The 22,104-nt window shown below is 39.2% G+C and overlaps 1 protein-coding gene across 2 annotated transcripts in view; it reads right to left on the reverse strand.

The window, feature by feature from the left end:
- The window catches only part of LOC147732744 (ficolin-2-like), a 589,146-nt gene that overhangs the window by 19,791 nt on the left and 547,251 nt on the right, over positions 1-22,104 (reverse strand). The window contains exon 8 of one of the 2 annotated variants that reach the window (XM_086957309.1): positions 3,814-4,266. The exons of the other annotated variant lie outside the window; for it this stretch is intronic. Within the exon in view, the coding sequence (XP_086813435.1) occupies positions 4,025-4,266 (242 nt within the window). The 3' untranslated portion in view covers positions 3,814-4,024. Of the gene's footprint in view, positions 1-3,813; positions 4,267-22,104 lie in introns of those variants that run through there. 2 annotated transcript variants of the gene reach the window in all.

Here is a 22,104-nt window from a genome sequence, read left to right on the forward strand (position 1 = left end):
TCTGCTTATCCACCTATCTAAACGCTCATCCTTTCACCCACCCGCCCATCCTCCCACTCAGTCATCCATCCTTCCTATCACCCTTCATACCTTGCTTTCATCCTTCCTTACTTTAACCTTTCCCGCTTTTCAACCTCCCAAACTTTTCTCTCTTTTTTCCATCAACCCATTTTCTTTCTTCTATGAGCCTTTCTACAGTTTTACAGACGGAAGAGGCTCATAAATAACTTATCTTCAAGTGCATGTGTTTGGTTATTGAGTTTCCTCAAATCATCTTTTTTGTTAATAAAATCTCTTCAAACTATGTATCATTATCTCAAGGTTTAAGACAATATTGCCCACTTTCATCATTGTTCTATATTTAGCATTAGATCTCTTTCTTGATGCAATCAACAAAATATACACATACAGTTTTAATTATGCAGATAAACTTTAAAAAATATTTGTTTACGTGGATGACATTCTCCTTTATATATCCAATCCAGAGTTATATTTACCATCTTTCTCTAAGGAGTGAATTTCTTCTTGGCTCCCAGTTATTCAAAATTAATCTGACTTAGATAGTAAATATATCTAAGAATGTGATCTCTAGATGGTATCCTCTATTTCTTCTCTGGTGGGCTCGCTTAAGCATTATTAAAATAATGTTAGACCTTATTGTTAGGAGTATCATCTCTAAGATTACGATTAATGTACTGTTTTACTTTCTCAAAAAGATTGATTCTCAGTTTTCCTCAATTTTATGGAATTAGAAGAGATCAATATTATTATTTTTATTTCATGTCTGTAGGTGTTAATGTTTCTAATCTTCTCTTATCTCATAACACATTTTACTCATAAATCAGGAGGACTTGGGCCTAAATCCATTATTGTTGTTGCTCCCCATGCAATTACAGTATATCCCAGCCATATGCAAATCAGTCTTGACCCTGCTCCCCATGGGAACAGTCCAGCCCAAGCTGCCAGGCCAGGTCATCCCTTGACCAGAAACAAACATCCTGGGACCGGTTTCAGGGTTTCACCGCTCATTTGCCAGGTTAGCTTGATTCCAGTGGGAAGAAGAGCACGGAATCCACATCTGGACACTCAGGGTGACAAATGCTAAAAAGAACAGTTGATGGACAGAATGCTGAACAATGTCAAACATTCACTCCAGTACACAGATCTGGGCATTAATCGATAGAATATTTGCTCCCCATGCCATTCCAGTTTAGTATAATATCATTCAGACTGTGTTTTTTATTTGTAAAAGGAGATCATTAGCTCCCACATCAATAGCAACATTTTCTAGTAATGGAAATACTAACTGTTATACGCAATCTTTTCCATATCCTCTATTTGTATCCACATATTTATATGTTTTGGCAATAGGCATGGATGCTAGTGAATGCCATTTTCCAGATTTTTACTACATTTGAACATGTTAATATATCACTTAGAACCCTTGCAAATGTATTAATGTATTAACCTCTTATTTCTTATTGTTTTTCACCAAATAACTCTGAATTTTAAGAATGCTTCATATGTTAGTTTTAAACCATGGAAGTATGGCATTTGTTATGACCAGAATTCAAGAGGTCTTTGTAACAACTGTATTGGTGGATTAAAATGGTATGGTCTCCAATTACTACATATTTTTGGAAATCAAATCCTAACATGGGGCTCGATTGCAATGCTGTTCAGAAATCATTCGGACCAAATCAGTTTGGGAATGGTTTCCGACCGGCTCGGATAGGGAGGGTCTGTTAGATCGACTACAGTGCATCTGGATGCTTTCAGATATGATTTGGCCGCATTCCTATTGAATTCGATGGGAACCTATGTTCCAAATGAGATGCATAGGCTCTCATTGAAGAAAGGGGTGGCTGGGGAAAATTAGGCACTGGGTGGCTGGTAAGGGGTAATGGGTACTCCCATGGGCCCAATTTGGAAGGCTCCGGGTGCAGGGGGCCTGCTACAGGCCCCCAAAGTCTATTTCTGACTGCTGATTTGAGTCAGACGGCACAATTTGAAAAGGCTGTCTGAATCCAGCATCGTAATGGGTCATTTGGAAACGCGACCCGTAGAGACGTACGAGTCTGCTCTGTACGGTTCGGTCATTCAGAATGCCATTGGGTTCGGATTAGGATATTCCTAGCGCCTAACTTGCATCATAATCAGTCCGTCAGAAACCTTTCTGATTCGGAGCCGATTGCGATCTCACTAGAAAAGCCCTCCTTACGACTCGGATCCGGAAGACTTTCCCAGCAAATTGTGCTCTGCAAGTCCGAGCAACCAAGTAGGATGCACCTGTTTGGTGATGGACTTGGTATGGTCGGACTCCCATTGAACTTCATGGGAGCCTGTATACTGAACGTGTACACAGGCTACCATGGCAAAAAGGGGTGGGTGGGGGAAAACATACACCCAGTGGCGGGCACCCTATGGTGCCTGCCACACTGTGCATGCTTGGAAAGGGGGACCCATGTATACCCCAGGGGACAGATTCGTAGGGCCCCAGATTGAGGGGGCCTGCTACTACAACCCCCCAAAGTCTGATTCGCACAGCCGTTTCTTCTTGCTGAGACTGAGTCGATACGGCTGTCCAAATCCTGCATTGTACTCGCTCTCAGAGCAGGCTCCTTTGTGCAGCACAATTCAGCAGTGAACAAGTTTGACTGGCAGGATCGGGTTCAGAAATTATTTGGTTGACGCACACGCGATCTTGACATCGTATGTCGTCGTTCGGAACAGGGGACGACTCAGACGGAAACATAGGCTCTAATCGGATTTGATCTTTCCGGAACCCATCTGGAGACCTTCTTAGCGAGATCCTACTTAGGCCCTAGGTTGAAAATGCACGTTCCCAATCCAATTTGGACAGAGCAAATGCTCTTAGGAGGCCTTCCAAACTGCATCATAATTGGCCGTTTTGATGTTTAAACAAGTATCTTCGATAATCCTTTCAAATTTCCGTGAATGCCTCTACTCTGTTTTTTTTGTAAATTTTACACTTAAGATTCAATGCAATGATAGCATTGATCAAGATATAAATATTGACTGTGACAGTATATTATGAAACTGATTGAATTTTCCTATCTATTTAATTTGCATGATATTCCTCCTCTTTCCTTCTCTCCTGTTTCCCTTTTCATATTTTTTCACAGTTACTAATGGGTATTGATCTTGTTATTAGCTTATTTGTCCTATTTTATATCCTAATTATTTGATTATTATATCTATTCTTTCCTTTACTGGCTTCTGTATTTTTTCTGGGATTAATAATTTTACTGTGCCATGCTAATATAAAATATATTTTATAAATAGGTTTTAATGAGATATCAAATTTCAAAAAAGATTTGTACGGATGAGGAAGAGACAGTTACATACTGAGGTAGAGTTAGTTCAGCTGGTGATGTTCTGTCTATATTCCTGGAAGGGCTGTGGCAGACTCTGCCTCAGCCTTACAATTTTTCAGAGGGATTGACCCAGGAAACAGGTCAGCTGCCCTAGAAACCATTCTACTGATGGCCAGGAGTTCAGGATTATCTAGTTTAATCCACCAATACCTCACAATTAAACCAGTTTAATCTTCTAGAAAGATAGGAGATGGTAAGACATGTGGCATAATTGCCCAAGCTGCTGACATCAGAACATCAGTAACCAGGTTTGAGTTCAGGTGGCGACTCAACACCCTGTGATTCTGTTCAAATCATGTAATCTCTCCAAGCCTAAAAAAACCCATATCTGACCTTGTCTAACATAGAATCTTGTGTGCCAGTAAAACTCTCTGATGCGCTGGTCCACATTTGTGCTATAAAAAAATTGCAAACATTTAAAAAAGAATATTGGTTTATTTTTCATACAAGGGGCAACTTTTTAGCTTTCAGATTAATTGATAATATTAGCTGAAGCATCCTAAATTTGCGAAAAAAGGTATTACACAAACTAAGTTGCCACCAGTTGTTGCCAACACTTCACAAACTAGATAGAAAGAAATTACATAGTTATAATCAGCAGATCCCGAAGTCTGTCAGCTTCCATTCTAGCGGAGCTTCATCTCTGTGCGCTTATACGACTTGCTGATGCCATTGCCTGTGAACCAGTCAATACCGTATTGGTGGGCTTCTTTGCCATTGACTGCATAGCGAGCATTCAGATTGGAACGATAACATGCATAATACCACCAGGCACCCTGCACAACCTTGGCACAGTTCTGCACCATGTCATCATTGTCCCGGTCATATGTGGAAAAGGGTTTTCCACTGTGTGTCGAAAGAGAGTCCCCTGTTAAAAAGAATCACAGAGAGTTAGACAATATCAGGTACCTTATAAAAACATGTTATTTCAGATTCAGAGTCTTAGAGGAAATGCATTAGTGGTGTATTCAAGATTTCTCCTTCTCATGAGCCTAAGCCTTGCAAGTATATCAAGGCAACATCTGGACCCCTTAGCGAACAACCACCATTCCTTGTAGTGAAGCAGCAGGGAACTGTAGAAGAAAGCATGAAAATGGCTCTGAACAGAGGCTAAATGAAGGTCAGTACAATTGAGAACAGAGGGCACCAGAAAAAAGGGGGCACTGAAATGGTGCTTATACATCTGTCTACCAATGCCTGTGTACGGATCTGTGTATAGATATATATGTGTGTGTATGTTTGGAGCATACCTGGCATTTGTCAGGCATTTTTGATGTATCAGGGCCTTATCAGACATCTTATGGATTTCCATGACATGCAGTAGGCATACCTGACATTTAAAGGACATCTCTGGAATTCGTTGGGCTTATGGGGGAACGCCATGACATATGAACACCATCCCTTGTATATTGTTGGCATATGGGTCTATCTATTGCATTTGATGCGCATCCCTGACAAAAGTTGCTTACCACTTTTAAATGGTGGACAAATGTCCTATATAGTAGTCATAAAAAGCATATTAAGGACCTCCCAGCTGGATGGCGATCCTCCTAACTGGCTTATGGTGCCAACCTGTCTTATTGTGATCATCATCTACGTATGGTTGGCATTGTCGCCATCTCATTGACATCCCAGTCACCTTATCTGCGCACCTGGGGCATGTTGTGGGAATCTCTCCATTTGAGATAAGTTTCAAGAACATCCTAACTATATGTCATGCACCTAAAGTCAGCAAGATCTTCAAATGATATTTGAACTACTTACATGCATACCTTAAAGGAAAATTTGATTGCAATAACTTCAAATATTAATTATATAGGTTAATGTAGGGACACATCCGAATCCTGATTGTTGGTGCTATGTAAGTTAAACAATGAACACAAATATGTGCGCAATCTAATGTTATGTCTTGGTCTCCTTCATTTGCATTGCTTCTATTTGTGAATATAAGGGAGGACAACCCTGCAATATAGGGGTGTGTGCTCAGGAGAGGAGTGGAAAACCCTGGAAAAATGTTGACCCTGAAATACTAGCGAAAAATGTGACATAAAGGTCATGCACAGTATATTGACAGATCTAATTGCAACGTTTTATCACAGGCAAAATGTGTGTATTTTTTTCCCTAAGGGGGCATCAATGCCATATTGAAAAACATTTGATCAACTTCTAGGGAGCAGCATGTTTCCTTGGCTTGGCACACCAAGAAAGGACTTGGGGCCATATGTATAAAAAAAGAGTGTTGCGATTCTCAAATTGCAATTTTTAGCGAATCGCCATTAGAGAATTGCAAAATGCAACGTATTAAGGATTTCCTAAAAATTTTGTGAATCCTACACATTCCTTATTTGCGAATTACAAATTAAGATTCACAAATAAGGAATACCTTCCCAGTCATTCCTATGTGCTAGAAGGGCAGTAGGAATGAATGGGAAGACATTCTCAATTTGTGATTACCAACTAGAGAGTTGAAAATGCAATTTCAAGGTTGCAAGGGGGCAAAAAGGACACCCTATTGCACCACTGACATATGTATGTGTGTACATTTTGCGCACATACATGCCCTAATAGCATCTATGTGCGACATATGGCACTTTTTAAAAATCTAAAAAGTGCTTTTTTAAACAAAATCACAAATTATCACCAACTTGAAGTTGGTGGCAATTTGCAATTCCTTAAGGCTAAATAGCAAATTTCTGGTGCTTCCAGATTTTCATTTAAGGAATTGCAATTCCTTCATTGCATTAGCAAAATAGAGAATCGCAAATTTTGCAATTCTCTATTTTGTAATGGCCTTTTGGGATGATACATCCCAAAAGTCTTTTTCCAATTCGCAAACGGGCCGATTCTGAAAATCTGCTCATTTGCAAATGGGAAACAGGCTTGATACATATGGCCCCACGTGTCCATGTTCTTACTTCCCTTCTCTCTAAAACCCTATCTGTCTCAACCCCCCCCCCCCTTTCCGGTTCCTACCTTTCCTTTTTATGTCCTGCCTTCTCTTTGTCTGCAGGGTCCTTGTGCCCCACACATTAACTGCTACCACAACATTACATCTTGTAAGAGTGATAGTACTTGGCAAATTATCATTAATCAAATGTTTAACCCCTTAAGTGCTGCCTCGGTGCATTGGCCGACGGCAGCACTACCTCCCCAGTGCTGCGCACGACCATTGGACGTCCATTCAACACTAGTTCCAATGGACAGCGCAGCACTGGGGAGGAATGTTTAATCTGAAACAAAATCCTTTCTGTATTCGAAAAAGGCATTTAGTGGTAGTAAGGTTAGGATTTCTAACTTTGCTACTACTAAACTGAGATAAGTCCTAACTTTACGACTTTTGGTATTCAGAAAATGCATTTAGTAGTAGTAAAGTTAGGATTCCTAGCTTTACTTCAACTAAACTAAATGCTTTTTGTGAATACAGACAGTCGTAAAGTTAGGATTTTTCTCAGTTTAGTAGTAGTAAAGTTATAAAGTTAGGATTCCAAACTTTACTTCTAATAAATGCCTTTTGTGAATACCGACAGTTGTAAAGTTAGGATTTTTCTCAGTTTAGTAGTAGTAAAGTTATACAGTTAGGATTCCAAACTTTACTTCTACTAAATGCCTTTTGTGAATACCGAAAGACGTAAAGTTAGGATTTTTCTCTGTTTAGTAGTAGTAAAGTTATAAAGTTAGGATTCCAAACTTTACTTCTAATAAATGCCTTTTGTGAATACCGACAGTGGTAAAGTTAGGATTTTTCTCAGTTTAGTGGTAGTAAAGTTAGGAATCCTTACTTTACAACTACTAAATGCCTTTTGTGAATACTGAAAGTCGTAAAAATATGATTTTGTCTCAGATTACTTTTGTGAATCGGACCCCTAGCTCATATTCAAGATATTGTCGACATATGGACATAACTACAATTTTTCTTAACTCTCATTTTTTCCTCTCCCTTTGATTTATCAATATATTTCTCTTGATGTATGCACTAATTAAACGAATAAATCATGAGTTTGTTGTGTCAATAATCTAGGCTGTCACTGTTCTGGGGATTATGACACTGTAGCCTCTACAAACGAACATATCATTTACATGCAATACAAATAGAAATGAGAAATCTTCCAGTAGTCATGTTAGCGCCCTAATATAGGTGGTATCTAAAATAAATCAGCTGTGTTGTTTTGTTATATTAATCATGCAGTTACTATGGAACTTCTGTGTGATGTTATTGGGGTGAGTTCAGGTGACATCCCTTCAAAGGAGATTCATGGTTGAAGGTCAAATGATGCCACTCCCCATGATTTTATTAATGTTAAATTCTGCTCCCCTGGTATTTTGTTGAATCGAGTATAGTCAGGCTCTCTCCCTCCCAAGACCCAGGTGTACTAAATGAGGTGAGAGATTTTTATATGTGGGATTAGGTAGGAAGGAGATGTCTAGCATCAGCTGCAAACAGGTTGTGCAGTCTTAACGTGATTCCAACTGAGAAAAAGTATACAGGATGGATTTGATGGCTTTTAAATGACTGGGCAGGGTTGGAAAATGTATTCCAAAGAATAGACACAGAAGTAGTGAGCCTTACAGGTTTCCTAAATTACATTCTCTTGTGGAGTATGGTCTGTAACTCTCTGCACTGAGACTGGAGCTCAGAATTGACTGGCCCATAGCCTTGTTGTCATCTGTGAGAGTTCTAGGCAAATTAAGTATAAAAGAGTACCATGCATGAATAAGGAGGAGAAGGCTGGGGAACCTCAAGACAATGCACTGACCCTTCTGCTGCAAACTGAGCCCCTACACCCATGTTGGAAGGGCTGTCACCTGAATGAAAAAAGATTAAGCAATTACTATGAGTACTAACGCCCATAAATATTAGAATAGAGAAAACCATGAATCCATTAATTATTGTCAGTAAGGGCCTGACTTATTTTTGGGAGGGTGACCCACCGATGTCTGGGCAACAGAGCATTATGTCTGCCACCATGATAAACTACCACCTACCAAATGTGAAGATCACCAGCCTACCCAGTGGTGATCTCTGTGCCTTCAGACGAACTGCTGTCACTGCAGATACTCTGTAGGCTCTACATGATTGGTGGGGGGCTGCCATCTGTTAGGTGGCCGTTCACCAAATTAGTTTCTTTTTAGGAACATACTCCCAAAGCAGGAGTTTGTTTCTCAAAAAAATGACACCAACAACCTGGAAGATTTCTCACTGGGTGGGGTCATGTTGTTTTTTTTCTTTCCCTGAATGCTAGATTTACCCTGACGATGATAGAAAAACAAGGAGGAGTATTTATGAGAGGCTTGCGTCACGTTTGCACCACTCAAAGTGTTATATGAGTAACGCAAGACTCTAAGTCAGATTTATGAAGCCACGCAAAGCCACTTTGTGCAATATATATATATATATATATATATATATATATATATATATATTCACTGAAAAAAACATAGGTTATAGACCATATATAGTTAGGAATTCGCATTTACAAAACCTTATTTTACTCACACAAAACCATTGAAATTCCATATATAGTTAGTTGCACTAACTATATATCGCGCACCCGCAATCCACTGCTGATGATGTCACATATTACATCATTCATGACATGGTCAGTGACATCACTGATGACATCACTGATGACATCTCAAATGACATCACTGATGACATCTCAAATGACATCACTGATGACATCACTGATGACATCTCATTTGACATTACTGATCACATCACTGATGATATCATTCATGTGATAATACGATGAACCTCTTCAGACTCTAATATAACCTTAGATACAATCAGTGTAAACAGACACTCACAGACTGTCACTCATCCATGGAGTTACTCACACACCTAGTCAGTCATGCAAAGAATCAATCACACCTCCATTTCCTCAACTATACAGTTATGCAAACTTTACTTATTCAAACATATACTAACACATATTTACTCTCTTATACAATCCCTGATACAAGTTCACAATGATCCATACAGCCACTCACACATTCACTGGCTCTTATGCACAGTTATTTATATATGTCAACTCTCACATGTACTGTGTTTTACATATGTACTTACTTTGACATGTAGCACTGAGATATCCATTCACTCACCAATACACTCATGCACACAGTCAACCGCCCATACAGCTGTTTCCACATGCAGTTTTGAAACCATACATCTAGTGAATCAACTGCTCACACATCTATGCACAGAGTCATACACCTCCCAGCCACCCACACACTCACTCAGTCTCCCATACAAATACTTGGGCAACCAATCAATAACCCATATAGTTACTCACATAGCTACTTATCAACACATGCAACAGTTTACAGAACAACAGACATAATGATGCACAAATTAAGACAGTTTAGTCACTAACCCATGCACTCAGTGAGACACATTTAATCACTCACTCATACAGTCAGTCATGCACCTACTAAATCCTTCATCCAGACACTTCTACATCCACTCATTCTTCAATATGTAAGACATATTTTAACTTTACAGAAACATACAGTCACTGGATGTTGTCATCAGTGATGTCATCAGTGATGTCATTTGAGATGTCATCAGTGATGTCATCAGTGATGTCACTGACCATGTCATGAATGATGTAATATGTGACATCATCAGCAGTGGATTGCGGGTGCGCGATATATAGTTAGTGCAACTAACTATATATGGAATTTCAATGGTTTTGTGTGAGTAAAATAAGGTTTTGTAAATGCGAATTCCTAACTATATATGGTCTATAACCTATGTTTTTTTCAGTGAATTTTCAAGGTTTTGTAAATGCTAATTCCTAACTATATATGGTCTATAACCTATGGTTTTTTCAGTGATTTTTCAAGGTTTTGTAAATGCTAATTCCTAACTATATATGGTCTATAGCCTATGGTTTTTTCAGTGAATATATATATATACATACATATATAAACATATATCATCTGTATATCTATATAAACACAAACATAAATGCATGCATACATATACTTATATGCATACAGATGCATGTTATTTACATGAAAGTTGAAAAAACACTAATAAAAGCAAAGCTAAAAAGCCACCTCATTACAAACAGAATGGCTTTAACTTAAACGAGGGCGAGATCTATTGCATTTTCAATGCTTGTTTACTTTGGTTCCATCAAGAAGGCATTCAGATGTGTCACACATTTGCCATAAATTCTGAATGTTAGCACTCTAGTTGCCCATTAGATCACTGTAGTAAAGCTACTGCTCACCAGGGACGTCTGCTGCTGGTATTCAAAGTGCATGTTTCAGTCTGCATGTCAGAATTATTTTAATGAAATAGAAGAGGATTTGAGAAGTCACTCAAAATGATCCCTAATTTTTCTTTCTGAAGCACTAATCATACTTTCTATGGCAAAATTAACCCCCTCATGTTGTTCCTTTTTAAATTGAGTGTTTTCAGACTTACCACTTCATTCCAATCAAGATGGCTTCTGGTGTGCCATACTTTTGTCATAAGTAAGACTGTTAGCGCTCTAGTTGTTCTTTAGAACACTCTGGGACATTCTGTCATTGGGCTATACTTGGGGTACATCTGGGTGATATTTGGGCTACATTTAGGCTCTTTTGTCTCTGGTGGCCATCTTGGGAGACTGTATGTCAGACTTTTTTAATGAAATTGAAGAGGGTTTGAGAAGTCACTCAAAATGTGCCCTAATTTTTCTTTCTGCAGCACTAATCATAATTCATATGGCAAAATATACCCCCTCATTTTGTTCCTTTTTAAATTAAATGTTTTAAGAGTTACCACTTTATTCCAATCAAGATGGCTTCAGGTGTGCCATACCTTTGTAATAAGTAGGACTGTTAGCGCTCTAGTTGTTCTTTAGAACACTCTGGGACAATCTGTCATTGGGCTATACTTGGGCTACATCTGGGTGATATTTGGGCTACATTTGGGCTCTTTTGTCTCTGGTGGCCATTTTGGGAGACTGCATGTCAGAATTTTTTAATGAAATAGAAGAGGATTTGAAAAGTCACTCAAAATGTGCCCTAATGTTTTTTTCTGCAGCACTAGTAAAACCTTCTATTGCATAATATACCCCCTCATTTTGTTCCTTTTTAAATTAAATGTTTTAAGAGTTACCACTTTATTCCCATCACGATGGCTCCAGGTGTGCTATACCTTTGTAATAAGTGGGACTGTTAGCGCTCTAGTTGTTCTTTAGAACACTCTGGGACATTCTGTCATTGGGCTATACTTGGGCTACATCTGGGTGATATTTGTGCTACATTTGGGCTCTTTTGTCTCTGGTGGCCATTTTGGGAGACTGCATGTCAGAATGTTTTAATGAAATAGAAAAGGATTTGAGAAGGCACTCAAAATGTGCCCTAATTTTTCATTCTGCAGCACTAATCATACTTTCTATGGCAAAATATACCCCCTCATGTTGTTTCTTTTTAAATTAAATGTTTTAAGAGTTACCACTTTATTCCAATCAAGATGGCTTCAGGTGTGCCATACCTTTGTAATAAGTAGGACTGTTAGCGCTCTAGTTGTTCTTTAGAACACTCTGGGACATTCTGGCATTGGGCTATACTTGGGCTACATCTGGGTGATATTTGGGCTACATTTGGGCTCTTTTGTCTCTGGTGGCCATTTTGGGAGACTGCATGTCAGAATGTTTTAATGAAATAGAAAAGGATTTGAGAAGTCACTCAAAATGTGCCCTAATTTTTCATTCTGCAGCACTAATCATACTTTCTATGGCAAAATATACCCCCTCATGTTGTTTCTTTTTAAATTAAATGTTTTAAGAGTTACCACTTTATTCCAATCAAGATGGCTTCAGGTGTGCCATACCTTTGTAATAAGTAGGACTGTTAGCGCTCTAGTTGTTCTTTAGAACACTCCAGGAGGCTGCAGTAGAACACAAAGGAATCAACTGACAGTCTCTGTCCTTGTTGGATGTACATGTTTTACTGAGAATGTCAGACTTCATTTTCACATGACTGAGAAAGATAATGTGAATTTACAGAAAATATGCTTTCAGTTTAGCTTATAGATCCCCTTCCAAACCACTGTGGGAAAATCATGAGATATTAGTTTTCTTTCAAACAATATTCATGATATCACAGCAGAAGGTTTTTTCACATGGTAAAATCACCTTAGAACCCACCACAATTCCTAAAACGAGTATGGTACCATCAACAAATGATTTATAATGTAACTAAAGTCCTAAAACCCTCTATTAACTACAATGCTTTTTAATGAGGTGCTATCATGTATATTGGTCCCAAGATGGCTGCCAACACTTCTTGGATGAAGTGCTGACAGCCAATCAGATCAGATGTGTGGTTAGGCTCCGCCCAGATATATATCTTTTTTTGAACCTAAATTACTCAAAATCCACTGGAGCACATATATTGAGACCTAGCAAAGGCACATCGGGCTAACAGTCCCTACAATTTTGCCAAGTTTCGTGCAAATCCATTCAGCCGTTCGAGCTAAAAGTGAGGCCAACCGCCCTATGGAAATTAACATGGGAAAAACGCGTTTTGGGACCCCCCTTTTTTCTCGGCCCCCCCTTGATGAAACCCCCCCCAAATTGTCAGGGGCTGCTCAGAAACAAAATGTTCCATTTTCCTGAAAATTTCAGCCAATTCCGTCCACAAACGCCAAAGTTATTAGACATAGAATTTTCAAAAATCCCATAGAGAAAAAATCCTAACTATATATACCTACTGGCGACCGCCAGTAGGTAATATATATATATATATATATTACCTACTGGCGGTCGCCAGTAGGTAGTTATAGTTAGGATTTTTTTCAATGTTAAATCTCAAAATTCTATTTGGAATAACTTTGGCACCGGTTGACGAATCTGCCTGAAAATTTCCTGAAAATGGCCTCGCGGCGCCCCGGTCCTTCCCTGAAAGTTTGGGGGGGATTCGTCAAGCGGGGGCCAAGATAAAAGGGGGGTCCCAAAACGCGTTTTCCCCATGTTAATTTCCATAGGGCGGTCGATTTCACTTTTAGCCCGAACGGCTGAATGGATTTGCACCAAACTTGGCAAAATTGTAGGGACTGGTAGCCCGATGTGCCTTTGCTATGTCTCAAGATATGTGCTGCAGTGGATTTTGAGTAATTTAGGTTAAAAAAAATATATATATCTATAGGCGCTCTCCGGTGCGCGCACCGGAGAGCACTCCAGGCGCGCCACGCGACTTGCGCGCAGAAAGCTGATTGGCTCTCAGTTGTCTGTAAACATTCTAAACAGTCCGGAGCGGCCGCCATCTTGTGTCTCGGTAGGATCGAGACACGAGAGGTGGGCAAAACAAAGAGGGAAATGACCATAAGGGAGCAGGGTAGACCCCCCCTTGACCCCCTAGGTTTGATGTGGGGGCTATAAAAGGGCCCCGCGGGGCATTTAAAATATTTTTTTTTTTCGTTTTGCGCGGGGGAAGCGCCCGGTGCGCGCACCGGGGAGCGGCCCGGGGAGCGCACTATGATGAAAAAAGGTGACAGAGTTTTCAAAAAATGAAGTTTTGATTTAGAAATTGGAGGTAGTTCTAAAAAGAACTTTTTTTTTCTTCTTTTTGTTGTTTTATATTTTTTTTGTGTTTTTTGAACTTTTTGAACTTTTTTTGGCTTTTCAAAACAGTTTTATATTTTTTTTGTATTTTTTAGGGGGAGAAACAAAAAAAGGGAATTGAAACTGGCTCAACTGGAGCAAAAAAACAAAAAACCCCAAAAATTACTTCTTTTTGGGGCACTTGTGATTATCACCTGCAAGGACGATGAGCTTAACACTTTGTTCCCCATAGGAGATAAGCTTGCCACAAGCAGTACAAGTAATTTTAAAATCAGCAAATCTCGGCTGAATGCAAGGCATCACCTCGGATGTTTCTGGTTCCGAGGAAGTGGGTTGGTTTCTTTGGGAGGGGGTCCTTGATGACTGGGGGAGGTTACTGGCCAGTTCCCGGAACTCTGCACGAGAGTAGTTGTTTGGATGCTTTCTTGTCATGTGCCGAATCATGGTATAGTTACCAAAAGAATATTTCTTGTTTGGGTTGCCCCGTGAAAGTTCATCATTGCAGATGAGGCAAGTCACCTTGGGCGCATTCACCTTTTTTTTCCCCTCTGGAATTGAAAAAAACTGCCAAACAATGTGTGGTTTGGGTTTGTAAGGTGTATTTTCTTCTGGCAGCCATCTTCTTCTCCCCTCCTCCTCTTCCTCTTCCTCCTCCTCCTGTTCTTGACCACCAATATAATTTGGAGCTGGTCCTCTTGGTGGTGGTGGTGGTGGTGGTGGGGCAGATGCACCAGCTGATGCTACTACTGAAGCCATTATTTGGAGCAAAAAAGTAGAGAGAGCAACAAACAGGTCTTCCTCAGTCAAAGGACAAAGTCAGAATAAGGAAAAAAGGTGGGGTCTTTCATCATTTAGAAAAAAAAACTGTCCTGAACCAATGAGAAGTGTTATTTTCAGGTCACAAGACCAGGGGCTTCATCATTATGAAACTAAAACTGTTATGAACCAATGAAAAGTGTTATTTTCTGCTCACATGACCCGACGCGCCCCGGGTCGCGCAGCGTAAGCGCGCCGGAAGTTTACGTTGTGCGATCGTATTCGCTCGAGTACTTCCGGGTGCGCTTACGCCGTGCGTATCACGCGGTCGCGGCTACGCGATACGTCACGATCATGTTTTCGTTTGCGATATTGGCGCTCACGGGACGCTCCCCGGAGCGCGCCCCGGGGCGCTTTTTAAAAATACGCTTTTCGGGGCGCTCCCCGGGGCGCGCTCCGGGAGCGCTCTCCAAAAAAAAAAAAAAAAAAAATGGGATAATTGTAGGGACAGGTAGCCCTATTCTGAAGTGGTTTGTAAAAAACATTAACTTTAGAAAAATATGTATTGTGCTACATTGGGCTTAATATATGTTAGAGCCAAAATGTAGCCCAAATGTAGCCCAAAGTAGCCCAATGTAGCCCAAAGATGGCCACCAGAGATCAAAAATTGTAAATGTAGCCCAAAATTCAACTAGATGTAGCCCAACTGTAGCCCAATGACAGAATGTACCAGAGTGTTAAAAAGAACAACTAGAGTGCTAACAGTCTTATTTATAAAGTGAAACTTATAGTTAGGAATTAGCATTAAAAAAACCTTTGAAATTCACTGAAAAAACCATAGGTTTCACACCAGTTATAGTTAGGAATTAGCATTTAAAAAACCTATGAAATTCACTGAAAAAACCATGGGTTTCACACCGGTTATAGTTAGGAATTAGCATTTAAAAAACCTATTAAATTCACTGAAAAAACCATAGGTTTCACACCAGTTATAGTTAGCTGGAAATTTTACTGATATAAAACCATTGAAATTCCCACGTTATAGTTAGTCGGACTCACTATAACTTGCGCGTGCAATGCACTGCTGATGACATCACATATTACATCACTCATGACATGGTCAGTGACATCACTCATGACATCACTGATGACACCATCCAGTGAATATGTGTCTTTCTGAAAAATAAATATTAGTGAGTTATTTTTAAATATTTAAATACATATATTAGTGTTTCACTTTGTGTATAAGTGGCTACATGTGTTGATAAGTAGCTACATGCGTATGTATATGGGTTATTTGATATTTTTATTAGTATCAGTATGAGTGTCTATATGGTTTGATGGAGGTATTACTTAGCGCATAGATGCATGAGTGACTGACTCTTTGTTTGTATGTGTTTTGAAGACAGCATATGTACAGGATTGTATGGGTGGATGAGTGTCTATATGTGTTTGTTAGTGAGTGAATGACTGTCTCACTAGTGTCTTTATCAGTAACTACATATGTTTTAATCTAGAATATATGAATATTGATGTATATAAGTGAGTATATGTGAGAGTAAGAGATTGTAAGATTTCCTGTTTAAATAAGTATGTGTTTCTATAAGTGATTGTTTAAGAGAATAAATATGTGTAATTTTCAATAGAAGTAAGGTGGAAGTGTGTGTATAACTCTATATTCAAATAAATGGTTGTTCAATAGTTTATTTGCACGTGTGAATATGTGTGTGAGTAACTTTTGGATGAATGTCGGTGTGTAACAGGATGTATAGGTGTATCTCTTCATATGATGAGTGAGTATATGTATGAGTGACTATATAGAACTGTTGGTGAATGAGTGGATGTGTATATAGATAGTGGAAGTGCTTGTTGTGACTGATATAGGTATGTCCATTTTTTAAAAATTTCAGTTTCTATTTTTGAATATGTGTCTCAAGGGTTACTTTACACTGAGAGGAGGTCTGTCACTGTGTCACAAGGATGGTGTCATCAGTGATGTCATGAGTGATGTCACTGACCATGTCATGAGTGATGTAATATGTGATGTCATCAGCAGTGCATTGCACGCGCAAGTTATAGTGAGTCCGACTAACTATAACGTGGGAATTTCAATGGTTTTATATCAGTAAAATTTCCAGCTAACTATAACTGGTGTGAAACCTATGGTTTTTTCAGTGAATTTAATAGGTTTTTTAAATGCTAATTCCTAACTATAACCGGTGTGAAACCCATGTTTTTTTCAGTGAATATATATATATATATATATATATATATATATATATATTACCTACTGGCGATAGCCAGTAGGTATATATAGTTAGGATTTTTTCTCTATGGAACTTTTGAAAATTCTATGTCTAATAACTTTGCCGTTTGTGGACGGAATCGGCTGAAATTTTCAGGAAAATGGCACATTTTGTTTCTGAGCAGCCCCTGAAAATTTGGGGGGGGGTCGTCAAGGGGGGGCCGAGAAAAAAGGGGGGTCCCAAAACGCGTTTTTCCCATGTTAATTTCCATAGGGCGGTTGGCCTCACTTTTAGCTCGAACGGCTGAATGGATTTGCACGAAACTTGGCTAAATTGTAGGGACTGTTAGCCCGATGTGCCTTTGCTAGGTCTCAATATATGTGCTTCAGTGGATTTTGAGAAATTAACGTTTAAAATAAGATATATATCTGTAACAGCGCTCCGGGCAGCACTCCGGTTCGCGTACTTTTCGCGTAACGGAACTTTGCGATGCAAAGCTGATTGGCTCTCCGGTGTCTGTCAACATTCTAAACAGTCCGGAGCGGCCGCCATCTTGTCTCTCGGTAGGATCGAGAGACAAGAGGAGGCCAAAACAAAGGGGGAAATGAAGGAAAGAGGGCAAGGTAGACCCCTTCTGACCGCCTAGGATTGATGAGGGGGATATTATAAAGCCACGTGGGGCCAAAAAACAAAAAAAAAAAATCTGATTTTTTCGCCGTAGAGACGCGTCTTGGTACGCGAACCGGGCAGCTAACCGGGCAGCTAACCGGGAAGCTAACCGGCAGTGTAACGGGAGTCTGAGGAGAAGCTCATTGTAAACAGTCTGGAGCGGCCGCCATCTTGTCTCTCTGTGGGATCGAGAGACAAGAGGTAGAAAAAAAAAAGGTGTAAATGAATGAAAGGGGTAAGGCAGACCCCTCCTGAACCCCTAGGATTAATGAGGGGGCTATTAAAGTTCCCTGCGGGGCAAAAGAAAAAAAAAATAGCGATTTTTCATGGTAAAGGTGCTTCCTGGTACGTTAACTGGGGAGCTAACCGGCAGCGTAACGGGAGTCCGACATATTGTGTTTTTTGAACGTTTGTGATATGTGCACGTGTGGATTTTGTCTAATTAAGGTTAAAAAAATATATATATATCTTTAAGCGTGTTCTGGCGCGCTTACGTTTTGGGTTTGGTTTGCGCTGCAGAGACGATACGTCACTGTTATGCGATGCATCATGAGGCGTCTCACGGGCTACGTGATACGTCACTTAATAAAGAATATATTTTACAGCTATAGATATTAGCTTTTAAAAAACCAATGAAATTCACAGAAAAAACCATAGGTTATAGACCATATATAGTTAGGAATTTGCATTTACAAAACCTTGAAAATTCACTGAAAAAACCATAGGTTATAGACCATATATAGTTAGGGATTAGCATTTAAAAAACCTTATTTTATTTGCACAAAACCATTGAAATTCCATATATAGTTAGTTGCACTAACTATATATCGCGGACCCGCAATCCACTGCTAATGATGTCACATATTACATCATTCATGACATGGTCAGTGACATCACTGATGACATCACTGATGACATCTCAAATGACATCACTGATGACATCACTGATGACATCACTGATGACATCTCAAATGACGTCACTGATGACATCACTGACATCTCATTTGACATTACTGATTACATCACCGATGATATCATTTATGTGATAATACATCTTCAGACTCTAATATAACCTTAGATACACTCAGTGTAAACAGGCACTCACAGACTGTCACACATCCATGGAGTTACTCACACACCTAGTCAGTCATGCAAAGAATCAATCACATCTCCATTTCCTCAACTATACAGTTATACACACCTTACTTATTCAAATATACACTAACACATATTTACTCTCTTATACAATCCTTGATACAAGTTCACAATTATTCATACAGCCACTCTCACATTCACTGGCTCTTATGTTCAGTTATTTATATATGTCAACTCTCACATGGAGTGTGTTTTACATATGTACTTACTTTGACATGTAGCACTGAGATATCCATTCACTCACCAATATACTCATGCACACAGTCAACTGTCCATACAGCTGTTTCTACATGCACTTTTGAACCCATACACCTAGGGAATCAACTGCTCACACATCTATGCACAGATTTATACACCTCCCAGCCACCCACACACATACTCAGTCTCCCATACAAATACTTGGGCAACCATTCAATAACCCATATAGTTTCTGATATAGCTACTGATTTAAACATGCAGCAGTTTACAGAACAACATAAATAATAATTGCCAAATTAAGACACTTTAATCACTAACCCATGCACTCAGTGAGACACATTTAATCATTCTCTCATACAGTCAGTCATGCACCTACTAAATCCTTCATCCAGACACTTATACATCCACTCATTCTTCAATATGTAAGACATATTTTAACTTTACAGATACATACAGTCACTGGGTGTTGTCATCAGTGATGTCATCAGTGATGTCATTTGAGATGTCATCAGTGATGTCATCAGTGATGTCACTGACCATGTCATGAATGATGTAATATGTGACATCATTAGCAGTGGATTGCGGGTCCGCGATATATAGTTAGTGCAACTAACTATATATGGAATTTCAATGGTTTTGTGCAAATAAAATAAGGTTTTTTAAATGCTAATCCCTAACTATATATGGTCTATAACCTATGGTTTTTTCAGTGAATTTTCAAGGTTTTGTAAATGCAAATTCCTAACTATATATGGTCTATAACCTATGGTTTTTTCTGTGAATATATATATATATATATATATATATATATATATATATATATATATATATATATATATATATATATATATATATATATATATATATATATCAATACATATACACACATACATATATATATATAGTCTCAGCTCAGTGATAGTATTTGGAAACAGTTCGATTTTCCCTAAGAATTACAAGTGGTCTTCACCATTCTCTTTGCTCTCTCCGAGTATTCATTCGACAATATGCATAAATATCCCGCTTACTAAACATTTGCTTTTGACATTAATTTTCCTGCCAACAATTGCTTCCTAATTTACTCACAATTAAGGATCCCTAAATTCCCAGTCTCTACTCACTTGTTTGGTGATTGTGAGTTATAGTTCAAGAGTTCAACAAAAGTGTGAGGCTACCAAGCCCATTTTTACTGAATGATTTTCCAGTCTTAATGCTGCATCGATCTGAAAGGTGCATTATCCCACGGCATGTGCCCACCGTTTTCCTCGGTAAGACTGTCCTTGATATACAAGGGGCACTGAGACTTCCAAATGGGGCATTTAAAATCTATACCAAGCCAGGGTATTTGCAGTCCCCAAGTGTATAGTTCACACGCAGAAAATGTGCATCTCTTTTCAAATCTGCATCAAGTTTTATTCTCTTTAAACTTCTTTTGATACCAGGTACTGCTGTTCATATTTAATCCTCAAACAAAGCGGTCAAAAGGCAGTGTGCTCTAACTGCTGGTGCAGACGTTCCTGATTCACCACTATCCTCAAGATTATTTACAGATACAAAAAAATGACGCTGCACTCCCAGGAGCTTTTAGTTTCCAAATGATCTAATAACCATTGTCATTATATATATATTCACTGAAAAAGCATAGGGTTCAGGGACGTTATAGTTAGTAATTTGTATTTTAAAAACCATTGAAATGCACTAAAAAAAACATAGGTTTCAGGGATGTTAAAGTTAGAAATGAACGTTTAAAAAAAACCTTAGAAATTCACTGAAAAAAAGCACAGGTTTCAGGGGCTAAAATAACAAAATGGCGAATTCCGTCCAATTTACTGAATCCAATCATCCTGCTCCAAACTAACACCTGGCTTCAAATGAAGATAGGCTCTGGTTCTCACCTATTCAGAAAAATACCAACGTCATGGAGGGTAAAACAGGGATGTGTGTTAGCCCCCTGCATTTTCACCTGTTTCTATCTGACTTTTCAGCAGAATTAGATGCAATAAATAGCCACGCTTTGAAGATCGGTGGTACGCAGATCAGCAATCTCCTATATGCCGATGATCTCGCTCTTTTCAGTCGTACGAGAGTCAGACTACAGCGCCTGCTGAATACATTATATACGTACTCAACCATGAACAACTTTGAGGTTAATGCAAAGAAAATTCAAGTAGTTATATCTGGCAGGAAGTTGTATAGAAGTGGCTGCTGGTCGTACAACAACCTTCAAATTTCGATGGGTAAAACCTATAAATATCTGGGGTCCTACATCAATTCAAGAGGCTCTTTATTAAAACATCATAGTCAAATTACCATGAAACCCTGGCCCTTCAAATCAGTCTCTCCAAACTTGCAAAAAAAGTGACTGGACCTGGAGGTAATGCGGGCCAAGATAGCTCCCACCTTGTCGTTTGGTTATGAGATCTCTTTGGGCAAGAATAGAATTGCACTCAACCAACATGTGATTAAAATCTACAAAAAGTTGTTGCGGTTACCATACGTCTCATCCGTTGCCCAGATTTGCCTGAAGTTTGGTCTTGTAAATTACTATTTACAAAGTGTGGGGCCTTTTTTAACCGGTGCCACAAATTGAGGCAAATTTTAAAGCTAACAAACGTCCTAAGCTTTTAGATGCATAGAAAAATAATAAGCACAGGCTTAGAATAAGAACTGTGTGTCTTTTTCCTCCAGTGTCCAGCCAGACAAGGGGGTATTTATTTCAAAGGATTGGTGAAAAGATACAGAGTTTAAGAGTGGAACAAGCCACAAATTGATAACTGCAAACAAAACAGGTGATGGACCGAATGTGGATCAATGTCACACATTCATCCCAGTCCAAAGATCTGGGCCCAAATCCATCGTTTTTTTGCACTCCACACCATCCTTGTACTGGGGTGAATGTAAGACATTGATCTACATTCTGTCCATCAAATTGTTTTTTGTAATTTTCTCCCTGAGTGTACTGGGGTAGCTCAGACGTGGGTCCCAGAGCCTCCACACCACTGGAGTCAAGCTAGCCGGGCTGTTGAGAGGTGTTACCTCGAAACCGGTCCAGTCCTCGGATGCTTGATTCCGGTCTGGGAAAGATATGGCTGTGTAGTTCGGACTGGACTGTTCCCATGGGGC

The sequence above is a fragment of the Lissotriton vulgaris genome, chromosome 2_1, assembly GCF_964263255.1.
Source record: "Lissotriton vulgaris chromosome 2_1, aLisVul1.2, whole genome shotgun sequence".
NCBI classification, from domain to species: Eukaryota; Metazoa; Chordata; class Amphibia; order Caudata; family Salamandridae; genus Lissotriton; species Lissotriton vulgaris.